Source organism: Saccopteryx leptura, chromosome 2 (genome assembly GCF_036850995.1).
Source record: "Saccopteryx leptura isolate mSacLep1 chromosome 2, mSacLep1_pri_phased_curated, whole genome shotgun sequence".
In the NCBI taxonomy this organism is placed as follows: Eukaryota; Metazoa; Chordata; class Mammalia; order Chiroptera; family Emballonuridae; genus Saccopteryx; species Saccopteryx leptura.
In genome coordinates, this window is record NC_089504.1 from 326,212,904 (window position 1) to 326,240,164 (window position 27,261).

General features: G+C 45.0%; 2 protein-coding genes, 1 non-coding gene and 1 pseudogene across 8 annotated transcripts in view; 3 read left to right on the forward strand and 1 right to left on the reverse strand.

Moving 5' to 3' along the window:
• The window catches only part of ACACA (acetyl-CoA carboxylase alpha), a 328,759-nt gene that overhangs the window by 282,045 nt on the left and 19,453 nt on the right, over window positions 1–27,261 (reverse strand). Inside the window, exon 2 of one of the 4 annotated variants that reach the window (XM_066363213.1) lies at window positions 18,854–19,031. The exons of the other annotated variants lie outside the window; for them this stretch is intronic. The gene's annotated coding sequence lies outside the window, so the exon portion shown is untranslated. The remainder of the gene's footprint in view (window positions 1–18,853; window positions 19,032–27,261) is intronic. 4 annotated transcript variants of the gene reach the window in all.
• Window positions 1,201–26,935, forward strand: C2H17orf78 (chromosome 2 C17orf78 homolog). Of its 3 annotated transcripts, none has more exons than XM_066363227.1 (7): window positions 1,201–1,339; window positions 2,318–2,408; window positions 3,721–3,966; window positions 16,569–16,685; window positions 19,018–19,142; window positions 20,208–20,342; window positions 26,032–26,935. In XM_066363227.1, the coding sequence occupies exons 1-7, from the start codon at window positions 1,322–1,324 to the stop codon at window positions 26,104–26,106; spliced, it is 807 nt and encodes a 268-aa protein (XP_066219324.1). In that variant the 5' UTR covers window positions 1,201–1,321; the 3' UTR covers window positions 26,107–26,935. The 3 variants fall into 3 exon arrangements, with proteins under 3 accessions (XP_066219324.1, XP_066219323.1, XP_066219325.1); XM_066363226.1 differs by having other exon boundaries at window positions 20,208–20,337; XM_066363228.1 differs by having other exon boundaries at window positions 20,208–20,322; window positions 26,030–26,935.
• On the forward strand, window positions 23,614–23,689 carry TRNAG-GCC (transfer RNA glycine (anticodon GCC)). Its single transcript has one exon. It is a non-coding gene; the product is annotated as a tRNA-Gly (tRNA).
• Window positions 24,668–25,040, forward strand: LOC136393606 (COX assembly mitochondrial protein homolog pseudogene; annotated as a pseudogene).

Sequence of the window (27,261 nt, forward strand, 5' to 3'; positions counted from 1 at the left end):
GAGACAGTCAGACAGACTCCCACATGCGCCCGACCGGGATCCACCCGGCACGCCCACCAGGGGGCGATGCTGTGCCCACCAGGGGCGTCGCTTTCCTGCGACCAGAGCCACTCTATCACCTGGGGCAGAGGCCAAGGAGCCATCCCCAGTGCCCGGGCCATCTCTGCTCCAATGGAGCCTCGCTGCGGGAGGGGGAGGGGTGGAGAAGCAGATGGGCGCCTCTCCTGTGTGCCCTGGCTGGGAATCGAGCCCGGGACCTCTGCACGCCAGGCCGACACTCTACCACTGAGCCAACCGGCCAGGGCCTGGTCAGTTTGTTGATTTAAATTTACTTGTTCTTTATTTTAAATATTGTTTTTGTTCTTGTTATTTTACTTTAAAATAAGATATGTGCAGTGTGCATAGGGATTTGTTCATAGTTTTTTTTTATAGTCCAGCCCTCCAACGGTCTGAGGGACAGTGAACTGGCCCCTGTGTAAAAAGTTTGGGGACCCCTGGTCTAGGAAAACCTTCTCAAACTGCAGGCAGTATCACTCAGCTAGGGTATTTAGCGCTTCCTGACAACCTCTCAGCCAAATAATCCTCACTTCACTATTCATGGGTATGAAAATGTACAAAACTAGATAGGTATGTCTGTGCTGATGTAAGTCTATGTGTGTAACTGTGAATGAATTCTGGAGATCATTTGCTTGGAACACTTACAGAGGAAAAAATGGAGGTGCGGAGAAGTCAAACAATTTTCTCAAGATAACTAGTTAATAATGGCCTGTATTAGAACCCAGTTATATTAATTACTAGAGCAGTGCTTTCTACAGTGTAACTCACTGACTCACTCAGTTCCAGTTTCCTGCTCTACTCTAGAAATCACTTTCCTTAATAGAAATACCTATCTCTTTATGTGGGTGTGTAAACTTCTGTGTGTCAATGAGCACGATTGTGAATGTCTACGTGTCTATCTGCAAGTATTTATAAGGCATATCACTGAGTGTTGCTGCCCTTTCTCCCAGGGAAACCTCCAGGTAATTAGTTTCTTACATTGCCACTCGTTTTGGTCAGGGAAGACCTTCTGAGTCAATCATTAACAAGCAGACTTGGTCCTACCTCCAATCAGCTCTATTCCTGGGTCTTCAGGAAATGGGGCAAAATAATTAGGGTGGAAACAGACTCTCCCAGGGTCAAACTTGGTTCCAAGGCAGTGAGAACACCTAGAGACAAAGCTAGAAGGGACTGTGACAGATTAGCAGCATACTGTCTCTGCAAAGAGCATGTGCTCAAGCTGACATGGATACTATCTTGGTATTCAGCCTAATCATTACATCCTATGATGCCAACAAGAAAGGTAAGTGCTTCTCTAGTCAAATATCCTGGAAAATCCAGAGGCCTAGAAAGTGTTTGGGGTTAATTGTGGCAGATAGCGGTATAACCAATACTCAGTATACAGTGCTTGCCAGTCATCCATGTATCCTCTTGCAGAACTGCAACCTATTCAACCCAGAGAGAGAGCTCTTTCATGGTGAGAAATCTTCAGAGAATGTGATGCATTTTTCTGTCTTGTTCACATGGTTTTCTTTCCTGCATGATGCTGTCACAGTTTCAGTATTATCATCTCTTAAGTCCCCAAATTCATAGCCCCTCGTGAGATGTTGCCTTCCTTTTTAAGGTGTTATATCCAAATATAGGGGGATGCTCTTGGGAGGAAAGAGCTAAGACAAGGGTGGTGTGGACGTGAAATGGCACCATTTTCTGCTCTTTGATATGTGTTCATTTAAACTTGATTTTTCAGAGTGTGCTAAACATTTCATCTCTATAATTAGCTCACCAGAGTTAAGTCCAAACAGTATAATGTGCAGCAGTAACAAATCTAGCAAATGAAGAAAACTCACAACACCCTGTGAGCTATGTGCCAAAAAGCATAGATAACTATGACCTATTGTTTCATGGAAAACAGGAAAAATATCTTATCTCAGGTTACATTTAATACATTTTCAAAAGTTTCAAAATAAAAAAGGCAGATGGAACAAAATGGAGAAGAGATAGTAATCAGTGTTGAAGGAAAAGGTTGGTTGGTCTTTCACTAACTATACCTAACTCTATTTCACCTTTTTTTTTGCCCCTAAGGATAAATGGGTACTCAGTTTCTTTATACTAGTCTGACTTCTCCTTGTGCATACTTGAAAGTCTTATGGGGAAATTGTTGTCTTACCAGTTGCTAGCTTTATGAGAAGGAACTGCATTCTTTTGTATCTCCCTCTCCAGTGCCTGGAATTCTAAACAGTAAATACCCAGTAAATCCTGACCTTTTTTTTTTTTCTTCCAGAACTCAGAGATAGCAGGTGCCAAGTTGAACAGCTCTCTGGGCTCTTCCCAGAGGGTGTGTGTGATAAGCGTCAGGGATATGCTAAGACCAGGTATGGAATGGGGTCTCCTTCCTGAAAAATAAAATCATTGTGCCATTCCAGACAATTTTTATAAATTTTATTTATTTATTTATTTACTTTAGAGAGGAGAAAGAGGGGGAAGGAGGAGCAGGAAGCATCAACTTCCATATGTGCCTTGACCAGGCAAGCTCAGGGTTTAGAACCAGTAACCTTAACATTCTAGGTTGATGCTTTATCTACTGTGCCACCACAGGTCAGGTGAGAACTTTTACTTCTAAAAGATGCCTGTCAGCCCTGGCCGGTTGGCTCAGCGGTAGAGCGTCGGCCTGGCATGCAGGGAACCCGGGTTCGATTCCTGGCCAGGGCACATAGGAGAGGCGCCCATTTGCTTCTCCACCCACCCCCTCCTTCCTCTCTGTCTCTTTCTTCCCCTCCCACAGCCAAGGCTCCATTGGAGCAAAGATGGCCTGGGCGCTGGGGATGGCTCCTTGGCCTCTGCCCCAGGCGCTAGAGTGGCTCTGGTCTCGGCAGAGCGACGCCCCGGAGGGGCAGAGCATCGGCCCCTGGTGGGCAGAGCGTTGCCCCTGGTGGGCGTGCCGGGTGGATCCCGGTGGGGCGCATGCGGGAGTCTGTCTGACTGTCTCTCCCCGTTTCCAGCTTCAGAAAAAATAAAAAAATTTAAAAAATAAGAAAAAAAAGATGCCTGTCTCCCCCATTTCTAGCTCAGATCTCAAATACCCTATTTTAAAGATATTTATTCCCCCAAGAGGTTTCCTGGAAACCAAATTTTTTTATTATTCATTTTAGAGAGCAGGGAGAAAGAGAGAGAGAGAGAGAGAGAGAGAGAGAGAGAGAGAGAAGGGGGAGGAACGTGAAGCATCAACTCCCATATGTGCCTTGACCAGGCAAGCCCAGGATTTCAAACCAGCAACCTCAGCATCCTCAGTGTTCCAGGTCGGCACTTTATCCACTGCATCACCACAGGTCAGGCTGGAAACCAATTTTTTAATAAACTGTTAAGGTATGGCTAGGCTATATAAATCAAAAAGGCGGGGAGTGAAGAAAGAAAAGGAGCAGCACTCAACCCCTCTCTGCATTAGTGAAGATATCTACAAACATTTCTCTAGGCTGAATTGACTCCAGTGACCTATCTTCATGGGACCCATGGAAAGAAGAAAGGAAGACAGGGCTTGTATATTAAATACCATAGCAGGTGCTGAGAAAGAAATTAACTAAAAAGAGAATAAAGTACAGCAGTGGAGTTGAACAAGTCGATAAAGTAGTTTAGCCATTCAGATTAAGAACCATCTTCCTTTATTGTCTCTGGCTTTTCTCTTTCCAAAAGCTCAGGCAGAAGCCAACAGGTCCACCTTCATCCAAAATCTGACTGTGGCTACCCTGCATTGCCTTGGCTCTGGGAACAAAGTGAAAGTCAACCTTGTGTATTCAGAGAAAAGACCAAAGGTCAAGCATACTCTAAAGAACCTAAGAGTCATTGCCACTCCCCACCGAAACAGCACTGCCTTCCCAAGCTGCCGCCTAACCCCCACATCCAACCTGCAGACTGGATCCCTTCTAACAGGCAAAGGTGAGACTGAAAATGAGACGAAGGTAGGCATGACTATTACTTCATGGCCCTGAGCACAGGTAGAGCTTAGTAGCAAATAAAGCCTCAAGGAAATAAATTATCCTCTCCTTGAGCAAATCTACTTTATGTCCTCTCTGAGACTGTTTTAATCTCTAAGGGCCCTGACATGCTGAAATTTTCATATGATCTCCATTTCTCTGAGTCATCTTTTGACAATGGTTATTTGAATTTGACTTACTTTGAATTCACATTGTAAAATATTCAGATTACATAGATTTACAGTGAAAAATAAATCTCCATTTTACTCCACTATCCCAATCCTTCAGTTCTCTCTACCTGAGGGAACCACTATTAACAACTTAACGAATTTCCTTCCTGAGATACTCTAATCTAGAGCACAGTGTCAATGTATAAAAACATAAATGGTTGCATACTATTCAGTACCTTGCTTTTTTCCACTTAAGAATATGTATATCTTGCCTGACCAGGCAGTGGCGCAGTGGATAGAGCGTCGGACTGGGATGCGGAAGACCCAGGTTCGAGACCCGGAGATCACCAGCTTGAGCGTGATCTCATCTGGTTTGAGCAAAAATTCACCAGCTTGGACCCAAGGTCGCTGGCTCAAGCAAGGGGTTACTCGGTCTGCTGAAGGCCCGTGGTCAAGGCACATATGAGAAAGCAATCAATGAACAACTAAGGTGTCGCAATGCGCAACGAAAAACTAATGATTGATGCTTCTCATCTCTCCATTCCTGTCTGTTTGTCCCTGTCTATCCCTCACTCTGACTCTGTCTCTGTAAAAAATACAAAAAAAAAAAAAAAAAGAATACGTATATCTTATAGCCTGACCAGGCAGTGGGGCAGTGGCTAGAGCATCGGACTGGGATACGGAGGACCCAGGTTCGAAACCTGAGGTCACTGGCTTGAACACGGTCTGGCTTGAGTGTGGGCTCACTGGCTTGAGCATGAGATCACAGACATGACCCCATAATCACTGGCTTGAGCCCAAAGGTCACTGGCTTGAAGCCCAAGGTTGCTGGCTGGAGCAAGGGGTCACTCGCTCTGTTGTAGACCCCCCCTTGTCAAGGCACATATGAGAAAGCAATCAATGAACAACTAAGGTGTTGCAATGAAGAACTGATGCTTCTCATCTCTCTCCCTTCCCTTCCTGTCTGTCTGCCCTCTCTCTGTCTACCTCTCTGTCTCTCTGTCTCTCTCTCTCTCTCTCACACACACACACAGAATATATCTTATAGGTTGTTCCATATCAATATGTATTAATTTGTCTTATTTTTTTTCTTTTTGTGAGAGAAAGAGAGAGACAGGAAGGGAGTGTCTTATTTTAACAGTTGTAAAATATTACATATTATGACTGCACTATCACCAGTTCCCTGCTGATGGATACTTTGGTTATTTCCAGTCTTTTGCAAATAACAAACAATGCTGCAAACAATAACCTTATATATTCTTCTTCACATACCTGCAATTTATCAATAGGATAAATTCCAAGAAGGAGGATTGTGGCATCAGAAGTTAGATATTGCTAACTTCCCTACATGGTGGTGTTCGGTTTTGTACTCCCACCCACACTGAGTGAGGATGCCTGTTCCTCCACAGTGGCTGAGCAATGACTCTTGATTCAGCCTTAAGTTTCTCTGCTTCTGCCCTTTTTTCTTTCTCCCACCCATTCTTTCTGTCAAGTAGTTTATGATCAATAAATTGGTTGGCAGTTCCCTCTTACATACAGGCAATTCTCTAGATACTACTAGAAGTAGTATAAAACTTGACACTTTTAGAGAAACTGGGGGTTCACAAGCAGAATACTGGGAAAGAAAAACTTTTAAAACTACAATCTGTTCGGAGGACTAGAGATTGGGAAATAAGTGGATAGGTTCTCGGAATGTGGCCCTGGTATAGTAAATTATATATTCTCACATGACATGAATGTCTTCACTCCCTTATTATACTTTCTCAAGTTCAAATGGTGATAATTTTTATGTGAAAACAAAACTCTTAAAAACTTTAAGGCTGCCTGACCAGTAGTGGTGCAGTGGATAGAGCATTGACCTGGAACCCTGAGGTCACTGGTTCAAAACCTGAAGTGGTTGGCTTGAGTTCAAGATTGCTGACTTGAGCCTGACCAGGCGGTAGCGCAGAGGATAGAGCGTCAGACTGGGATGCGGAGGACACAGGTTCAAGACCCCGAGGTCGCCAGCTTGAGTGTGGGCTCATCTGGTTTGAGCAAAATCTCATCAGCTTGGACCCAAGGTCGCTGGCTTGAGCAAGGGGTTACTTGGTCTGCTGAAAGCCCTCGGTCAAGGCACATATGAGAAAGCAATCAATGAATAACTAAGGTGTCGCAATGAAAAACTGATGATTGATGGCCCTGGCCAGTTGGCTCAGTGGTAGAGCATCGGCCTGGCGTGCAGGAGTACCGGGTTCAATTTCCAGCCAGGGCACACAGGAGAAGCGCCCATCTGCTTCTCCACCCCTCCCCCTCTCCTTCCTCTCTGTCTCTCTCTTCCCCTCCCGCAGCCAAGGCTCCACTGGAGCAAAGTTTGCCCGGGCGCTGAGGATGGCTCTGTGGCCTCTGCCTCAGGCGCTAGAGTGGCTCTGATTATGGCAGAGCAACGCCCCAAGATGGGCAGAGCATCACCCCCTGGTGGGCGTGCCAGGTGGATCCAGGTCGGGCGCATGCGGGAGTCTGTCTGACTGCCTCCCCGTTTCCAGCTTCGGAAAAATACAAAAAAAACCCCAAACAAACAAACAAAAAAACTGATGATTGATGCTTCTCATCTCTATTCCTGTCTGTCTGTCCCTATCTATCCCTCTCTCTGACTCTCTCTCTATCCCTGTAAAAAAAAAAGGTTGCTGACTTGAGTGTGGGGTTGCCAGCTTGAGCACAGGGTTGCTGGACTGAGCGTGGGATCACCCACATGATCCTGAGGTCGCCAGCTTGAGCCCAAGGTTGATGGCTTGAGCATGGGGTCACTCAGTCTGCTGCAGCCCTGGTCAAGGCACATATGAGAAAGCAATCTCTGAACAACAAAGGTGCCACAACAAAGAATTGATGCTTCTAATCTCTCTCCCTTCCTGTCTGTCTGTCCCTATCTGCCCCTTTCTCTGATTCTCTCTCTGTTTCTGTCAAAAAAACAAACAAACCCCAAACTTAAAAGCCTGCTAGAGTATTTGGGGGCTTTCACAGCCACTCAGTGTTAATGAAAATTAATTCAACCAGACTGTCCTCCTCTCTTTTTTTTTAATACTTTTTAGATGTTTATTTATTCATTTTAGAGAGGAGAGGAGAGAGAAAGACAGAAGGGGAGAAGGAGCCAGAAGCATCACCTCCCATATGTGCCCTGACCAGGCAAGCCCAGAGTTTCAAACCAGTAACCTCAGTGTTCCAGCTCAATGCTTTATTCCCTGCACCACCACAGGTCAGACAGACTGTCCTCCTCTTAACACATGACACCTCCTGAGTCAATGGCAGGTATGACAGGTAATAGTGAAAGTAGGTCATTTTGGGGTCTAGAGCACTGTGCACAGGGTGACCCTTTCTTTGATTTAGTGCTATGCATTAAACTAAGAGCAATTAGGGTCATTAACTCTTAGAGATTTGGGACCAGAAAAAGGAGATTAAGAGGGAGGAGGGATGCCAAAGATCAAGCTGACCTAACTCAACAATTTGCTTTGGGCTAGCCTAGAACCCAGGAAAGGAGGAAGAGTTTATAAACCAGCAATTTTCAACTGATATGTCGCAAGAATTTTTAAAACATGCAATACCTGACTATTTAGTCAGGGGCACAGACCTCTTTCCCCTTAGAGTGTCAAATAAAAAAATTATAACAGCCAACACAACAATACCATCCAGTGTGAATCAATCAAAATTATACCTATTTTTTTTGTCAGATTGGCAAAAAATTTATTTTTGGTGTGCCACAAAATTTTAGTAATTAGTTTATGTGTGCCATGAGGTGAAAAAAGTTGAAAATCATTGGGTTAAGCTAATACCCTGTACTACTATTTGAACTGTGCAAAGAGATTAAATGGTTGTTTGTCGGTTAGTTTGGGAACCTAATTGTCAGTCAGGGTACATTTCTATGGAACCATGATGAATTGCAAACAACCAATTTATGAATGGACTTTTGAAATATAGCCCCAATTATTGTATAAATATATAAGTCTGAAACTGCCAATTCTGAATTTAAACTTACACTGAGTACTAGGACATGACATACTCCAAGTAGAGTAGAAATAAAAATTAGGTAGATGGTCTAATTTATAAGCTCATAAAACAGATGCCCACTATAGGTAACTTCAATCTACATAGGATGATGTCCCCAAAACAGAGGACAGTTCATAGAAATGTTCCCAGAGAAAAGTAGGAATTTGAGATTGTAAGGATGAGAATGTACTGCAACACAATTGGTCATCAGAAGATGTGAGTCAACATGTAAATGTAGAAAAATGTAAGATGGAGACTATCTGTTACTGTTTATGGAATCTGGGTAAGGAAAAACTCTATTATAAATATTCTAATATTTCTTTCTGATGAAAGAGGACTTATAGGTTATTATCACCTCCAATTTGGTTTACAACATCTAGTTCTTTTGCTCAGATTCTATATTAATCAAGAAGTTTTCTGCCCTGGCCGGTTGGCTCAGCGGTAGAGCGTCGGCCCGGTTGGCTCAGCGGTAGAGCGTCGGCCTAGCGTGCGGAGGACCCGGGTTCGATTCCCGGCCAGGGCACACAGGAGAAGCCCCTATTTGCTTCTCCACCCCTCCGCCGCGCCTTCCTCTCTGTCTCTCTCTTCCCCTCCCGCAGCCAAGGCTCCATTGGAGCAAAGATGGCCCGGGCGCTGGGGATGGCTATGTGGCCTCTCCTCAGGCACTAGAGTGGCTCTGGTCGCAACATGGCGACGCCCAGGATGGGCAGAGCATCACCCCATGGTGGGCGTGCCGGGTGGATCCCGGTCGGGCGCATGCAGGAGTCTGTCTGCCTGTCTCTCCCTGTTTCCAGCTTCAGAAAAATGCAAAAAAAAAAAAAAAGAAGAAGAAGCTTTCCAATTATGCATTAGGTTTCACAAGAACTGGATAGAGTGTTGACCTGGGATGCTGAGGTCCCAGGTTTAAAACCCCAAGGTCAGCAGGTTGAGATAACAGGCTCTCCAGCTTGAGGATGGGGTTGCTGGTGTAAGCACAAAGGTCACTGACTTGCAGCCCAAGGTCACTGGGTTGAACCCAAGGTTGCTGGCTTAAGCAAAGGGTCACTGGGTTGAACTCAAGGTTGCTGGCTTAAGCAACGGGTCACTGGCTCGGCTGAAGGCCCCCCACGGTCAAGGCACATATAAGAAGCAATCAATAAACAACTAAATTTGATGCAACTACAAGTTGATGCTTAACATCTCTCTCCCTTTCTTTTACAAAAAACTCCTATACGGTTTTTTGTGGGGGTTTTTTTTGACAGAGACAGAGAGTCAGAGAGAGGGATAGATAGGGACATACAGACAGGAAGGGAGAGAGATGAGAAGCATCAATTCTTCGGGCTTGAGAAGAACTTCAATAAACAACTAAATTTGATGCAACTACAAGTTGATGCTTAACATCTCTCTCCCTTTCTTTTACACTTGCAAGCACTAAAAATAAACAAATAAAAAACAACCTGTATGTTTAGAAAATCGTACTTAAAATCATCCTGTCTGACCTGACCAGACAGTGACACAGTGGATAGAGCGTTGGACTGGGATGTGGAAGACCCAGGTTTGAAACCCCGAGGTCGCCAGCTTGAGCACAGGCTCATCTGGTTTGAGCAAAGCTCACCAGCTTGGACCCAAGGTCACTGGTTTGAGCAAGGGGTCACTCGGTCTGCTGAAAGCCCGCGGTGAAGGCACATATGAGAAAGCAATCAATGAACAACTAAGGTGTCGCAACAAAAAACTGATGATTGATGCTTCTCATCTCTCTCCGTTCCTGTCTGTCTGTCCCTATCTATCCCTCTCTCTGACTCTCTGTCTCTGTAAAAAAAAGAAAAGAAAAAGTAAAAAACCCCACAAAACATCCTGTCTGATCCATTTGAGAGCCATATTCTCCTATACGGTTTTTTGTGGGGGGGTTTTTTGACAGAGACAGAGAGTCAGAGAGAGGGATAGATAGGGACATACAGACAGGAAGGGAGAGAGATGAGAAGCATCAATTCTTCGTAGTAGCATCTTAGTTATTCGTTGATTGCTTGTTTGTTGATTGCTTTCTCATATGCGCCTTGACGGGGCAGGGGAGCTATAGCAGAGCGAGTGACCCCTTGCTCAAGCCAGCAACCTTGGGCTCAAGCCAGTGACCATGGGGTCATGTCTATGATCCCATGCTCAAGCCAGCGACCCTGCAGTCAAGCTGGTGAGCCTGCGCTCAAGCCCGCGACCTTAGGGTTTTGAACCTGAGTCCTCTGTGTCCCAGTCCAACGCTCTATCCACTGCGCCACCACCTGGTCAGGCTCCTATATGTTTTTTGTTTGTTTGTTTTTGACAGAGACAGAGAGAGAGACAGAGAGAGGAATAGACAGACAGGAAGGGAGAAAGATGAGAAGCATCAATTTTTCATTGTGGCACTTTAGTTGTTCATTGATTGCTTTCTCATATGTGCCTTGACTGTGGGGCTACAGCAGATAGAGTAACCCTTTGCTCAAGCCAGCGACTTTGAGTCCAAGCTGGTGAACTTTGTTCAAACCAGATGAACCTGCGCTCAAGCTGGCGACCTTGGGGTCTCGAACCTGGGTCCTCTACATCCCAATCCTATGCTCTATCCACTGCACCACCGCCTGGTCAGGCTCCTATATGTTTTATTTTTTTTTTAATTTTATTTATTCATTTTAGAGAGGAGAGAGAGAGGGAGAGAGAGAGAAGAGAGAGACGGGGGAGGAGCTGGAAGCATCAACTCTCATATGTGCCTTGACCAGGCAAGCCCGGGGTTTCGAACCGGCGACCTCAGCATTTCCAGGTTGACGCTTTATCCACTGCGCCACCACAGGTTAGGCCTCCTATATGTTTTTAATGTCATTTTAGTATATAGATTAGGCTCTTTTTTTTTCTTCTTTTTTTTTTTTAATTTTTTTTTAAATTTATTCATTTTAGAGAGGAGAGGGAAAGACAGAGAGGAGAGACAGAGAGAGAGAAGGGGTGAGGAGCAGGAAGCATCAACTCCCATATGTGCCTTGACCAGGCAAGCCCAGGGTTTCGAACCGGCAACCTCAGCATTTCCAGGTCGACGCTTTATCCACTGCACCACCACAGGTCAGGCCTAGATTAGGCTCTTTGAAATATGATTAATGTGAACTAATTCCAATGGTCTGTTTACCCTATGTAACACTGTGGGGATAGGAGAAATATTAAACAATATTAGTCTGATATTAATGACCACTTTTGACAAGTTACTTAATTTATCTAGGGCTCAGTTTCTATAGCTACAAATGAGAGATTTGACTAGATGGTCTAATTTCTATATAGAGGGTGTGGCAAAAGTAGGTTTACACTCATGACTACAAGAAGCAAAGTTTATTCTTATATTTTTATTTATTAATTATTGTATTATTTTCCAGACAAACTATAAACCTAATTTTGCCCCACGCTGTATGTAAAGTGGAGGTTTAGATCTGAAGCACAAATCCAATAGCAATATAAAGCTTCTCAAACAGTCCTTTCAACCTTTTAATGTTATTACAGAATAATCTCTTAAAGAGACTTCCATTTCTATATAATGCATCTAATGTTCCCTATTAAAAAAAATTTTTTTTCCCTGAAGTTAGAAGCGGGGAGGCAGTCAGACAGACTCCTTCATGCGCCCGACCATGATCCAGCCAGCATGCCCACCAGAAGGCGATTCTCTGCTCATCTAGGGTGTTGCTCTGTTGCAACCAAAGCCATTCTAGTACCTGAGGTGGAGGCCATGGAGCTGTCCTCAGCGCCTCGGCCAACTTTGCTCCAATGGAGCCTTGGCTGTGGGAAGGGATGAGAGAGATAGAGAAGGAGAGGGGGAGGGGGTGGAGAAACAGATGGGTGCTTCTCCTGTGTGCCCTGACCAGGAATCGAACCCAGGACTTCCACATGCCGGGCCAATGCTCTACTGCTGAGCCAATGGGCCAGCGCTCTATTAAAATTAAAAAAAAATTTTAAGTGAGAGTTGGGTAGATAAAGAGACTCCCACATGTGCCCTGACTGGGATCCACCCAGCAACCCTTGTCTGGGGCCAACACTCAGACCAACTGAGCTATCCTCAGTGCCTAGGCTGACACTTGAACAAATTGAGCCACTGGCTGCGAGAGAGGGAGAGAGGAAGAGAGAGAGAAAGAGGAGAGGGAGGGGAAAAGAAAGAGGAGAGGGAGGGGAAGAGAAGCAGATGGTCGCTTCTCATGTGTGCCCTGAGCAGGGATTGAAATCAGGATGTCTGCACTCCAGGACGCCACTCTCTAGCCTCTGAGCCAACCGGCCAGGGCTAAAATATTTTATAACAAAGCAAAGCATCATCTCCTAAATCACCCTTTTACTTATTCATGCATTAATTGGTTGACTGTTCTATGTGTCCTGATGGGAGATTGAACCTGCAACCTTGGCATATCCAGACAAGACTCTAATCAACTGAGCTACCCAGCTAGGGCTTGTGTATCTTCTTAAAGTGAGGGAGGTGCTCTTGCTCAAATATCCTTAGCCAAAGAAAGGATAATATTGCAATTCCATCATCACTGGGAATGGAGAGCTGTATTTCTAAACATGTTCTACCTATATGCTCAGTTACGTAGCAGATGAGATCCAAAAGAGATGATCTCTCTCTCTCTCTCTTTCTCTTTCTCTCTCTCTCTCTTCCCTCTCTATAAAGAATAAATAAAATCTTTTTAAATAAATAAATAAAAGCCTGACCTGTGGTGGCGCAGTTGATAAAGCGTCAACCTGGAAACGCTGAGGTTGCTGGTTCAAAACCCTGGGCTTGCCTGGTCAAGGCACATATGGGAGTTGAAGCTTCCTGTTCCTCCCCCTTCTCTCTCTCTCTCTTTCTCTTTCTCTCTCTCTCTCTCTTCCCTCTCTATAATGAATAAATAAAATCTTTAAAAAAAATAAACAAGAGATAAACTGTCAACTTGGATGGGCATTACTTCAGAGACTAGGCAGAAATGAAAATACACTGACAGATGAAGCCTAATAAGTAGACTTTGACACAGTGGCCTCAGGAGGTGGAAAAATAGGATATAGTGAAATACACTATCCCTGTGGTTAGAGGGCACTATTCTTCTACTTAAAGGATCCCTAGGTTTTTCTTCCTCTTCCAATCATATCACTCAGTCTGCACTGTTTTCACACCTGCTTTCTCATTTTTGTTTCTCATCGTCACATCATCCCTGTAAAATAGGTAGACCAAGTATTATTTTATTATAATCATCTTACAGACCAAAACTCAGAGAACTTGTGACTTGTCCAAAGTGAGATTTGCTTATCTTCATCTCATCTGTCACATGTTATCATGTCAGAGAAATAACTGGCACTATGCTGAAAACACTTCACATAATTTCCTTGTTTTTTTCTTTTGAGCCTGTGGTTCTTTATCTCTGCCTATCTTTCCCAGCACTGTCTTCCTGATTAAATTGAAACTAAGGATAACTCCTTGCCCTGATTTTTCATGTACAGTGTCTGGTACAGTGGCTGCACACCTCCAAAATAAGGAACTATCATTTTCACATGAAATTAAGTCATGGGAGAGTAACTTGGAAATGTGAAATAGGACTTACAGACCTTAATTTAATAAGCAATGATAAGAGAACATTTAAAATGGAATAGGAACCACTGTCCAAATTGGATTAGGTCAATTCTGGAGGCAAGTGGAGTTAGTTCCATACTACAGCCAGAACCTCCCTGCATCTCATCACTTCCACACCTGGTGGGCATCACCATCATCTCTTATTTGAATTTCAGCAATAGCCTCCTGCCAGGTGACTTTGCTTCTATCATCCTTGCCCTTCTACAGTATATTCCAGTGATCCTTTAAAAATAAAGCCATCCTATCACTCCTCTGCTTAAAACCTTGTAATGGCCTGACCAGGCGGTGGCACAGTGGATAGAGCGTCAGACTGGGATGCATAGGACCCAGGTTCGAAACCCCAAGCTCACCAGCTTGAGCGTGGGCTCATCTGGTTTGAGCAAAAGCCCACCAACTTGAACCCAAGGTCGCTGGCTCCAGCAAGGGGTTACTCGGTCTGCTGAAGGCCCGCAGTCAAGGCACATATGAGAAAGCAATCAATGAACAATTAAGGTGTTGCAACGCGCAATGAAAAAACTAATAATTGATGCTTCTCATCTCTTTCCGTTCCTGCCTGTCTGTCCTTGTCCATCCCTCTCTCTGACTCTATCTCTGTCTCTGTAAAAAAGAAAGAAAAAAAGAAAGAAAGAAAGAAAGAAAGAAAGAAAGAAAGAAAGAAAGAAAGAAAGAAAGAAAGAAAGAAGAAAGAGAGAAAACAAAAAAAAACAACCTTGTAGTCCTGGCCGGTTGGCTCAGTGGTAGAGCGTCGGCCTGGTGTGCAGAAGTCCCGGGTTCGATTCCCGGCCAGGGCACACAGGAGAAGCGCCCATCTGCTTCTCCACCCCTCCCCCTCTCCTTCCTCTCTGTCTCTCTCTTCCCCTCCCGCAGCCGAGGCTCCATTGGAGCAAAGATGGCCTGGGCGCTGGGGATGGCTCCTTGGCCTCTGCCCCAGGCGCTAGAGTGGCTCTGGTCGCAACAGAGCGACGTCCCCGGAGGGGCAGAGCATCGCCCGCTGGTGGGCAGAGCATCGCCCCCTGGTGGGCATGCCGGGTGGATCCCGGTCGGGAGCATGCGGGAGTCTGTCTGACTGTCTGTCCCCGTTTCCAGCTTCAGAAAAATACAAAACAAAACAAAACAAAACAAACAAAAAAAAACCTTGTAATGGATCCCCATTTCAATCAGAATAAAAACCAAAGGCCCTAAACTAGCCTATAAGGCCCTCAGCAATATGGACCCACTTCCTCTAGGTCCTCATTTTGTACTCCTGTCCCCTTGCTCACTCCACTCCAATCTCACTGGCCTCTTCATTCCTCCTTTAAAACTGCAACATGCCAGTCTCTGCCTTGGGCCTCTACTCTAGCTCTCATCTCTGCCTAAATCACTGCAACAGGTCCTCAAATAATACTATTTCATTCAAAATTGTTTTGTTACAACACTGATGAGAAAAACAATTTATTTCCATTGAGGCCCGTCTGTGTGGAATTTGCATGTTCTTCCCAGTCCGCATGGGTTTTCCTCCATACCCCAGTGTCCTCTCACATCCCAGAGAGTGCACATTAGGTGACCTGTTTGTCTACACTGCTCTGGTCTGAGTGAGTGTGGATGCGTGTGTGTCCTTCAATGAAAGGGCTCCAGGGTTGGTCCCCATCTTGTACCCTGAGTGGCTGGGATAGGCTCTGGCCATCCTCAACCCTGAAGTGGAATAAGTAGGTTAGAAAAGTCATCTTGCTTGCTCTTATTAGTCTTTATTATAAATATGTATAGCTCACAATTATTGCAACGTCTAATATTAGAAGTGCCTGGGGTCTTTAGAAGTTTGGTGATGTGTCTGTAACCAGAAATATGCCATAGGAATTTAACTCTTGTTTATGTTAATTAGCCTATGGCAAAACTGGTTTTGTTATATGGCATTTCCCTTAGGATCATAGTTTCCAAGGACCTACTGACAACGTTGCTGAGGACTATATTTTCCCAGGCATCTGCTTGGCTATTCCCCTCACCCTCTTCAAGCCTTGGCTCAATCCACCTTCTCAATGAAACCAGCCTATACTGCATGTTGCCAATCCACTGCCCACCTGCACCCCTAGACTGCTCCCTTACTTTCCTCTACTTTTATTTATTTATTGGTAGCACTAAAGGCCTTCTAACATAACATAAAATTTACTATATTGGGGTCTGCTTCCCCCATCCCATATCAACCCTCCCTCCCCTTTACTTGTCCCCTTGTTAGAATGTATCCAACTGATATATCCAAAGTCCTGGAGCAGTCTCTGGCACATAATAGATACTCATTTTTAATTATTTGTTGAATAAATGAAACTGAGGAGTACATGAAGCTGTGTGGTCTTTCTTTCTTCTACCAGCTCCCTGTTTTCCCCAATCTACTCTTCAGAGTAGCTGACTTAGACTCCAGCAGACAGACTCGCAACAGTCATTAAGGCAAATTATGATATTTCACCTTCTTCCTTGGACTTTGGAGCCACCTTTTTTAAATAAGGAAACTTTGAACTGTGTTATGTCCTCCATCCTTATTTTTATTATGGCTTTAAAATGATAGGCAAACAAGATATGGTCTACTCCACCATTCTGATCCCACATTAGTCAAAGGCCACATGTAGATTTTAATCCATATCTCTTATTAGTATCTCTAACCTCATTTATTCTTGGCATTATTTGGTGCTCACATCCTAAACCCATGGACAGATCAATGAGGTCATAATGAGAAGTTCAATATCACCTAGGTAGAGCTAGGGTTTTTTTGTCAGGTAAAATCAAAGGCAGGATAAAGTTTTCTCAGTTGTCCTTCATTATTTCTTTCTTGTTTTACAGCTATTTTACCAGGGATCTTCCAATGTAAGGTTTATCCGGCTATGGGGTCTTCATCAGAGACTTTCCCCACCACTGTGACCCCCATAACTCCAGAGAATAAAAAAGAGAAAACTGCAGGTATTGATGATTTTCCTGGCCCTTTGAAACAACAAGGTACAGAATAAGTAGGGGTGAGACAAGAACAGAAAAACATTTTTAGCTCCAACATTAGTCTGGGTCTCCTAGGACTTTCCTGGAGGTTGAGTAGTCAGAGTTTGCATTAGAAAATCATTCCAGGGCTCTGGCCGGTTGGCTCAGTGGTAGAGCGACGGCCTGGCATGCAGGAGTCCCAGGTTCGATTCCCTGCCAGGGCACACAGGAAAAGCACCCATCTGCTTCTCCACCCCTCCCCCTCTCCTTCCTCTCCCGCAGCCAAGGCTCCATTGGAGCAAAGTTGGCCCGGGTGCTGAGGATGGCTCCATGGCCTCTGCCTCAGGCACTAAAATGGCCCTGGTTGCAACAGAGCAACGCCCCAGATGGGCAGAGCATCACCCCCTGGTGGGCATGCCGGGTGGATCCCGGTCGGGCGCATGCGGGAGTCTGTCTGACTGCCTCCCGGTTTCCAACTTCAAAAAAATACAAAAAAAAAGAAAATCATTCCACTTATTATGGAAAAAAAATCAGTTTCTCTATAAAGAAGGTCTCAGCAATGTTTGTAGTTTGCAGTCATGCACTGCATAATGACAATTCAGTCAAAGATGGACCTACTGGATATAAAACAGTAGTCCCATAAGAATATAATGGAGCTGAAAAATTCCTGTCATCACACTGTAATGTCATAGTGCAATGCATTACTGTGTTTGTGGTGATGCTGGTATAAACAAACCTACTGCACTGCCAGTTGTATAAAAGTATAGCACATATAATTATGTACAGTACATCATACTTGATAATAAATGACTGTTACTGCTTTATGTATTTACTATACTTGTTGTTTTTTGTTTGTTTGTTTGTTTTTTGTATTTTTCTGAAGCTGGAAACGGGGAGAGACAGTCAGACAGACTCCCTCATGTGCCCGACCGGATCCACCCGGCACACCCACCAGGGGGCGATGCTCTGCCCACCAGGGGCGTCGCTCTGTTGCCACCAGAGCCACTCTAGCACCTGGGGCAGAGGCCGAGGAGCCATCCCCAGCGCCCGGACCATCTTTGCTCCAATGAAGCTTCGCTGTGGGAGGGGAAGAGAGGGACAGAGAGGAAGGAGAGGGGGAGGGGTGGAGAAGCAGATGGGCGCTTCTCCTATGTGCCCTGGCCAGGAATTGAAGCTGGGACTTCTGCACGCCAGGCCGACACTCTACCACTGAGCCAACCAGCCAGGGACTTGTTTTTTTTCTCTCTTTTTTTTATAGAGACAGAGTGAGAGTCAGAGAGAGGGATAGATAGGGACAGACAGACAGGAACGGAGAGAGATGAGAAGCATCAATCAGGCCCTGGCCGGTTGGCTCAGCGGTAGAACGTCGGCCTGGCGTGCGGGGGACCCGGGTTCGATTCCCAGCCAGGGCACATAGGAGAAGCGCCCATTTGCTTCTCCACCCCCCCTCCTTCCTCTCTGTCTCTCTCTTCCCCTCCCGCAGCCAAGACTCCATTGGAGCAAAGATGGCCCGGGCTCTGGGGATGGCTCCTTGGCCTCTGCCCCAGGCGCTAGAGTGGCTCTGGTGGCAACAGAGCGACACCCCGGAGGGGCAGAGCATCGCCCCCTGGTGGGCAGAGCGTCACCCCTGGTGGGCGTGCCGGGTGGATCCCGGTTGGGTGCATGCGGGAGTCTGTCTGACTGTCTCTCCCCGTTTCCGGCTTCCGAAAAATACAGAAAAAAAAACAAAAAAAAGAATAGCCTTCCCCAAATTGGCCAGGGCTCAAATTCGGTAAGATTTGGTTTGGGTCACATCCCAGTTCCTACCAGGAGAAAAATAAATGAGATTAGTAATAACAAGATACATAAGAGCCATTTGTCCCCAAAGTTGGCTTCTGACCCAGAAGCAATGTGAATTCACCTCTGTTCCTGCTATGCTCCACTAAAGCTATGAGGAGCATTAGGAGAGTGATTTTCTAGGTAGAAACCCTGCGAGGGCTGCTGGGGAAAGGTGAGTGCAGAACTCTTTGTGCACCACCACCCCTATTCCTTCCTTGGGAGCAGTGCAGGAATCGGTCCTATTTGACCATGGAAAATCCCAAATCCCAGGGATGGTGACTCATCAGGGAGAGGCTGCAAAGAAGGTTAGAGCAGTACTCACAATGACCCCCACTCACCCCGCTCCTGACTCTGAATCTGAACTGGAAATTCGGCCTCTGCTCTGAATCCAGCTGGACCACCCATATTCGTCATGCAAGCCAGGAGACCTTCAAATCAGAGGGCTTATCTCTTCCCTCTCCCAAATTCTTTCTCCCTCTTCTACTCCTCTCTCTCCTTTTAGACACAGATGAGAACCTAAAGAAGAGGCAGAGATGGAGCATTGTGGTCAAATGTCTGATTGTCGTCACTCTGTTGCTCAGTGTAATCGCCATTACAGTGTTTGTCATTTTTGAAGTTCCATGTCCTGTAAGTTTACTGATGTATTGGGTTCTTGAACTTGATTTATAAAAATTTCCTTTTCCAGAGGCATAAGAAGAAAAGCATAGACTTGGGAGTTTGGACAAACCTGCCACTAACATTCACTAACTGAGTGGCTCTGAGAAAGTTGCTTGGCTCATCCAACCTCAGTTATCTCATCTTTAAAATGGAACTAAGGCCTGACCTGTGGTGGCACAGTGGATAAAGCATTGACCTGGAATGCTGAGGTCCCTAGTTTGAAACCCTGGGCTTGCCTGGTCAAGGCACATATGGAAATTGATGCTTCCTGCTCCTCCCTACCTTCTCTCTCTCTCCTCTCTAAAATGAATAAATAAAATCTAAAAATAAAATAAATTGGAACTAATAATATTGACCTCTTACAGTGGTTATAAAGGCTAATTAAGATCCGATGTGTGGCCCTGGCGGGTTGGCTCAGCGGTAGAGCGTCGGCTTGGCGTGTGGGGGACCCGGGTTCGATTCCCGGCCAGGGCACATAGGAGAAGCGGCCATTTGCTTCTCCACCCCCCCCTCCTTCCTCTCTGTCTCTCTCTTCCCCTCCCGCAGCCAAGGCTCCATTGGAGCAAAGATGGCCCGGGCTCTGGGGATGGCTCCTTGGCCTCTGCCCCAGGCGCTAGAGTGGCTCTGGTCTCGGCAGAGCGATGCCCAGGAGGGGCAGAGCATCGCCCCCTGGTGGGCAGAGCGTAGCCCCTGGTGGGCAGAGCGTAGCCCCTGGTGGGCGTGCTGGGTGGATCCCGGTAGGGCGCATGCGGGAGTCTGTCTGACTGTCTCTCCTCGTTTCCAGCTTCAGAAAAATACAAAAAAAAAAAAAAAAAGATCCGATGTGACAGGTGCCTGGCAGATAGAAGGTCCTTGCTAAATGCAAGTTCCTTTCCTCTGCTGTATTTGTATATTCTCTAGAGAGGATAGAGGCAAAAGGACCGAATATTTTCTTAGAAGAGATGATTTTCTTTAAATGTCCTGACATGAGGCTTGGAAGATAATCCAATGCATACCAGCCACCTAAAGTTAATACCAGTCATCTTCTCCCTTTAGAGTCAATGCCAGAGAGCTAAAGAGCTATACCAATGCCGGAGGTTGGGAAGAAGGAAAAGGAAGGAAGACCAGCAACCTGAGGCAGCTGACTCCCAGCCTGGTGCTCAGCCAGAGAAGGAAAGTGTTCTCTGTATGGTTTGTGTCATTTGCTTAGGGAATATGGGCTACCACAGAAGTGCTGGGAGAAAAGGAGCTGTTTCAGTTATGAAACAAATGTGGGTAATTATTTTATATGCCAGAAAATAGGTAGGTATTTGTACTGTTGTTTTCTTAACATCAGCCCAGCCACAACACAGTAGGGTACTTATTGAATACATAGATTTTTGGGCCCCAGATATAATGAATCAGAATGTCTGGGGCCAGAAACTTATTTTAAAGATTTTTAACATGCTCCTGAAGTGGAGGTAAATTTACTCTCTCTGTAAAATTAATGAAGCTTAAGCTTCAGGCACCATGAGACCTTATATCCAATTTTGTATTTTTTGAATTTGTATTATTTTTCTTTAAAAAAAAAAGAAAAGAAACAAAGGCCTGCCTGAACAGGTGGTGGCGCAATGGATAGAGCGTCGGACTGGGATGCGGAAGGACCCAGGTTCGAGACCCCGAGGTCGCCAGCTTGAGCGCAGGCTCATCTGGCTTGAGCAAAGAGCTCACCAGCTTGGACCCAAGGTCGCTGGCTCTAGCAGGGGGTTACTCGGTCTGCTGAAGGCCCGCGGTCAAGGCACATGTGAGAAAGCAATCAATGAACAACTAAGAAGTCACAACGCACAACGAGAAACTGATGATTGATGCTTCTCATCTCTCTCCGTTCCTGTCTGTCTGTCCCTGTCTATCTCTGCCTCTGTAAAAAAAAAAAAAAGAAAGAAACAAAGGCCTGACCAGGCGGTGGCACAGTGGATAGAGCGTTGGACTGTGATGCAGAGGACCCAGGTTCGAGACCCCAAGTTCGCCAGCTTGAGCGCAGGTTCATCTAGCTTAAGCAAGGCCCACCAGCTTGAGCCCAAGATCGCCGGCCCGAGCAAGGGGTCACTTGCTCTGCTGTAGCCCCCACTCAAGGCACATATGAGAAAGCAATCAGTGAACAACTAAGGTGCCTCAACGAAGAATTGATGCTTCTCATCTCTCTCTCTTCCGGTCTGTCTGTCCTTATCTGTCTCTTTCTCTGACTCTCTCTGTCACAAAAAATAAAAATTAAAAATAAAAAAATTTAAAAGAAGGAAAGAAAGCTCCTCCAGCCTGAGTAGGCGGATCACACTGGATATAGAGCATCAGACTGGAATGTGGAGGACCCAGGTTTCAAACCCTGAGGTAGCAGGCTTGAGCATGGGCCCACTGGCTAGAGTGTGGGGTCCCCGGCTTGAGTGTGGGATCACAGTCATGACCCCATGGTCACTGGCTTGAGCCCAAAAGTCACTGGCTTCAAGCCCAAAGCCACTGGCTTCAAGCCCAAGGTCATACTGGCTTGAACCCAAGGTCGCTGGCTTGAGCAAGGGGTCACTCACTCTGCTGTAGTACACCCCCCCATCAAAGGACACATGAGAAAGCAATTAAGGAACAACTAAGGTGCCGCAACAAAGAACTGATGTTGCTTCTCATCTCTTTTCCTTCCTGTCTGTTCCTATCTGTCCCTCTCTCCATCTCAGTTAAAAAACAAACAAACAAAAGCTCCCCCCAAATAAGAGTTTCAATGCCCACAACTATGTATACACCCCTACCCCTAGGTTACTCTGACATACACCAAAGTTTAGGGACCACCACACTTGAACAAAGTTTGATACTTGGCAAAACAGCTTCTTTCCTCCCTACCCTTGGATTTACTGACAAGATTATAAATTCATATTGGCCTTTGGTATCTAAAATAAATACCACCCCACTGGTTCAGCACAGCTGCTTTAAACCCAGTCTCTTCATGAGGAGTGGACTCATCCTTTGAATACTGTACTAGAAATTATGGGTGACTTCTCTACATCTAAGCACACACAACGGCAAAGAGATAAGGCCTCCAATACTTTTTAATTTAAAGAAGGTGTCCACTTTTGTAGAATTATAGCAGTGAGAATGGATCTCAAAGATTGCAGTGTCCAGGATGGTATACATGCTGCCATCCTTTACTTCTTTATTGGCTGCACATACTGATAATCAAGCATAATGCAACTATAAGATGAGCAAGTTCTTCCCTGGCCGGTTGGCTCAGTGGTAGAGCGTCGGCCTGGCGTGCAGAAGTCCCGGGTTCGATTCCCAGCCAGGGCACACAGGAGAAGCGCCCATCTGCTTCTCCACCCCTCCCCCTCTCCTTCCTCTCTGTCTCTCTCTTCCTCTCCCGCAGCGAGGCTCCATTGGAGCAAAGATGGCCCGGGCGCTGGGGATGGCTCCTCGGCCTCTGCCCCAGGCGCTAGAGTGGCTCTGGTCGCAACAGAGCGACGCCCGGGAGGGGCAGAGCATCGCCCCCTGGTGGGCAGAGCATCGCCCCCTGGTGGGCGTGCCAGGTGGATCCCGGTCGGGCGCTTGCGGGAGTCTGTCTGTCTCTCCCCATTTCCAGCTTCAGAAAAATACAAAAAAAAAAAGATGAGCAAGCTCTGGAGTCTAGTGCACAGCATAGTGAGTACAGTCAACAATACTGGGTTAGAAACTTCACAACTGCTAAGAGACGAGATCTTTTTTTTTTTTACTTATTTCTCTCAGTATAATATTCTCAAGGTCCATTCATGTTGTTGTAAATATCACTATGTCATCATTTCTTTCTTTTTTTTTTTTTAACAAGGACAGAGAGAGAGAGAGTCAGAGAGAGGGACAGATAGGGACAGACAGACAGGAACGGAGAGAGATGAGAAGCACCAATCATCAGTTTTTCGTTGCAAACACCTTAGTTGTTCATTGATTGCTTTCTCATATGTGCCTTAACCGTGGGCCTTCAGCAGACCAAGTAACCCCTTGCTTGAGCCAGTGACCTTGGGTCCAAGCTGGTGGGCTTTTTGCTCAAACCAGATGAGCTCACGCTCAAGCTGGCAAACTCGAGGTCTTCAACTTGGGTCCTTCCGCATCCCAGTTCGACGCTCTATCTACTGTGCCACAGCCTGGTCAGGCGAGACTAGATCTTAAATGTTCTCTCCATAAAAAAGAAATGGTAATTGTGCTGTGATAAAGGTGTTAGTTAAAGCTACAGCAGTAATCATATTACCATTTATAAATGTATCAAATCAACACATTGTACACCTTAAACTTACACAATGTTATATGTCAATTATATCTCAATATTTTAAAAATCCAGCACAGCACTACTTCCACCCATACTTGAAGCAATCAATAAACAACTAAAGTACCACAACTACAAGTTGATGCTTGTTACCTTTCTTCCTTCCTTTTTTTCTCACTAAAAATAAAATTAAAATTAAAATTAATTTTTTTGGCCCTGGCAGGTTGGCTCAGTGGTAGAGCATCGGCCTGCCGTGCAGGGGTCCCGGGTTCAATTCCCGGCCAGGGCACACAGGAGATGCACCCATCTGCTTCTCTACCCCTCCCCCTCTCCTTCCTCTCTGTCTCTCTCTTCCCCTCCTGCAGCCAGGGCTCCATTGGAGCAGAGTTTACCCGGGCGCTGAGGATGGCTCCGTGGCCTCTGCCTCAGGCGCTAGAATGGCTCTGGTTGCAATAGAGCGACGCCCCAGATGGGCAAAGCATCGCCCCCTGGTGGGCATGCCGGGTGGATCCCGGTCGGGCACATGCAGAAGTCTGTCTGACTGCCTCCCCATTTCCAGCTTCAGAAAAATACAAAAATACAAAAATAATAATAATAATAATAATTTTTTTAATTCCATAATTCAATTTCTTCTAATATTGGATGAATTAGTATGACTTTATCATATGTATTTTTAGTTCTTTACTTCAATCTATATTATCATTTCTATTGAACATTGGAAGAAGTATGAAGGGGACTATAAAGTTTAGTCAGAATAAGAGGTAACCATGGAGCAGCAACTCTGAATTTTTCCCATGAACAAAATAAGCTGCTAAACAATAAAGAAATTAATAAAAATAGCAATAATAAGCAATTTTATATACATTACCTTGTTTGAGCCTCATAAAAATGCTGTGAAGTAGTTAGGGCAGGTATCTACATTTTATTGATACTTAAACTGAGAATCAGAGAGGTTATGAGACGTTCTCAAGGTCACAAATCTGGTAGAAACAGAACTAAAGGCCTGACCAATGGTGGCACAGTGGATAAAATATTGACCTAGAACACTGAGGTCACAGGTTTGAAACCCTGGGCTTGCCTGGTCAAGGCACACATGGGAGTTGATACTTCCTGCTCCTCCCCCTCTTCTCTCTCTCTCTCTCTATCTCCTCTCTAAAATAAATAAATAAAATTTAAAAAAGAAAGAAAGAAAAAAAAAAGAAACAGAGCTCCCCTCCCTACCCCCTGCCCTGGAGTGGGCGCGCTGCTCACTTGCTTTGTCGCCGAGATGGCGCTCGACCCGGCAGATTTTACCAAATTTTGCAAGGAGTCTGGAATTCTTATGGTAGTCAAATGCCAGAAAGAAAATTCTGCATTAAAAGACTGTCTGACCTCTTACTATAATGATCCTGCCTTTTATGAAGAATGTAAAATGGAATACCTGAAGGAAAGGGAAGAATTCAGAAAAACTGGAATTCCTACTAAGAAAAGGCTGCAGAAGGTTCCAACCAGCATGTAGGCAAATATTCAAATGATACTCAGTAACTTTATTCATGGAAATCACAATGATCTAAAATAATGGACTCGAGGAAATGTGATTGCTTTAACCTAAATTATGGAGATATTAATTTTATCTGAAATAAAGATTCTTTTAAATTTAAAAAAAAGAAACAGAGCTAAAGTCCAGGTCTTTTCATTCCTATACTGGATTTATTGGCTCATTCATCTTTTACACAATGAAAGTGCTAATTTTACTTCTACGTGCCAAGGTCCCTGCCTTCCAAAGGCTTAGAGTCTTTCTTCATAATAGGTTAGCATTTAGAAAGTACTTACAAAATCAGATAGCACATGGAGTCAGGTGCAGTAAGAGAGGAATGGGATTTGTAAAAAATAGATGGTCAACTTAGTCCCAGTTCTCTGCTGCTTTTCCAACACTGCAATTGTCTGGGGCTGATTCAAAGAATGAAGTAGACTCCTTGTACAAATGGGATCTAAAGCAGCTGCAGACCCAGAGCCTTTTCCATTCAAGGCAAATAGGTCAAGCAAGAGGTGAATGGGCTCTTTGCTGGTAAGTTATAGGGTCCAACAAATTGTAGGGTTTTTTTTTTGTGTTTTTTTTACAAAGACAGAGAGAGAGTCAGAGAGAGGGATAGACAGGGACAGACAGAGAGGAACGGAGAGATGAGAAGTATCAATTAGTTTTTTTGTTGCACGTTGCAACACCTTAGTTGTTCATTGATTGCTTTCTCATATGTGCCTTGACCGTGGACCTTCAGCAGACCAAGTAACCCCTTGCTTGAGCCAGCAACCTTGGGCTCAAGCTGGTGAGCTTTTCTTGCTCAAACCAGATGAGCCCGTGCTCAAGCTGGCGACCTTGGGGGTCTCGAACCTGGGTCTTCTACATCCCAGTCCGGCACTCTATCCACTGCGCCACCACCTGGTCAGGCAAATTGTAGGTTTTTATACTTAAGTGCACCCTGCTGATACTTTCTTAGTGCCATAACTTTCCCTAGAATTATTGGGTAACAAAGAGGCAAAATGATTTATACTTGAAATTATGTAGGGTTTTGTACTTAGCTATCTCTTTGTTGGTACATAAAAAATACCCATTTGTATCCTTCTTTAGCTTTCCTATTTCCTTTCAATCTCTAGGTTGGACAAAATACTCCCAACTCAAGTTCAAAGGAAGCTGCAGGGGTCACTATTATCCACCAGACATACTTCTGAAATTCTGCTCTGCCTCACACACTGCATGATGGATTCTACACTGTCTTCTCCCTATTATTAATCAAGATGGGCAGATTCTTGCCAATTCTACACTCCTATCTTCAGCAGGAACATCACAATCAAACAGTAATGCCAAGACAATGAAAGGGAAGCCTGAGTTTAGCAATCAATTGCTCTCATGCTACTGGTACTGACTGAGTTACAAGCCTCTGAGATTCACTTTGCACTTCCATAAAATATAGGTCTCTTCTCATCTCATCAAATGAAAACAGAAAGTTCTTTCCTCTAAGCACTGTAAATGGACCTACTACTCTCTTTACAGAAGGTTTAAACACAGCCTCCAAGGAACGGGGCAAAGCAGCCAGTGTGGCACAGTTCGCAAACTCCTCTGTTATCCTCACAGCTGACTTCAGGCTCTCTGGCTCTCAACTGGCATAAGTTGGAGTTCCTGATTTCCCAGGCTGACAGTCCCATGCTTTTATCATTTAGCCTCTGACACCACAAGGAGCTATCAACACACTGAAGGGAATGTGAATTTAGCATTCCAAATGTCCTCAGAAATCCCCAAGGGACTTAGAAACTGCACACCAATAGGACCCAGACAGGTCTGATAATCCAGAGTTCCTAGCGTGGGTCTGACGTTATACCCTGTCATAGTGAGCTGGATGATGCCAGAGCAAAATGATTATGATCTTTCTCCTGGAGGCACAGCTTTATGTCACGTCTGACTTGCTTAAGATTTTGGTAAGAAAGTTGGAAAGAGCTGATGTTAAAGCAGGACTTAGGGAAAGAAAGAAAGAAAGAAAGAAAGAAAGAGAGAGAGAGAGAGAGAGAGAGAGAGAGGAAGGAAGGAAGGAAGGAAGGAAGGAAGGAAGGAAGGAAGGAAGGAAGGAAGGAAGGAAGGAAGGAAGGAAGGAGAAAGAAAGAAAGAAAGAAAGAAAGAAAGAAAGAAAGAAAGAAAGAAAGAAAGAAAGAAAGAAAGAAAGAGAAAGAGAGAAAGAGAAAGAGAAAGAAAGGAAGGAAGGAAGGAAGGAAGGAAGGAAGGAAGGAAGGAAGGAAGGAAGGAAGGAAGGAAGGAAGGAAGAAAGAAGAAAGAAAAAAAAGAAAGAAAGAAAGAAGAAAGAAAGAAAGAAAAAGAAAGAAAGAAAGAAAGAA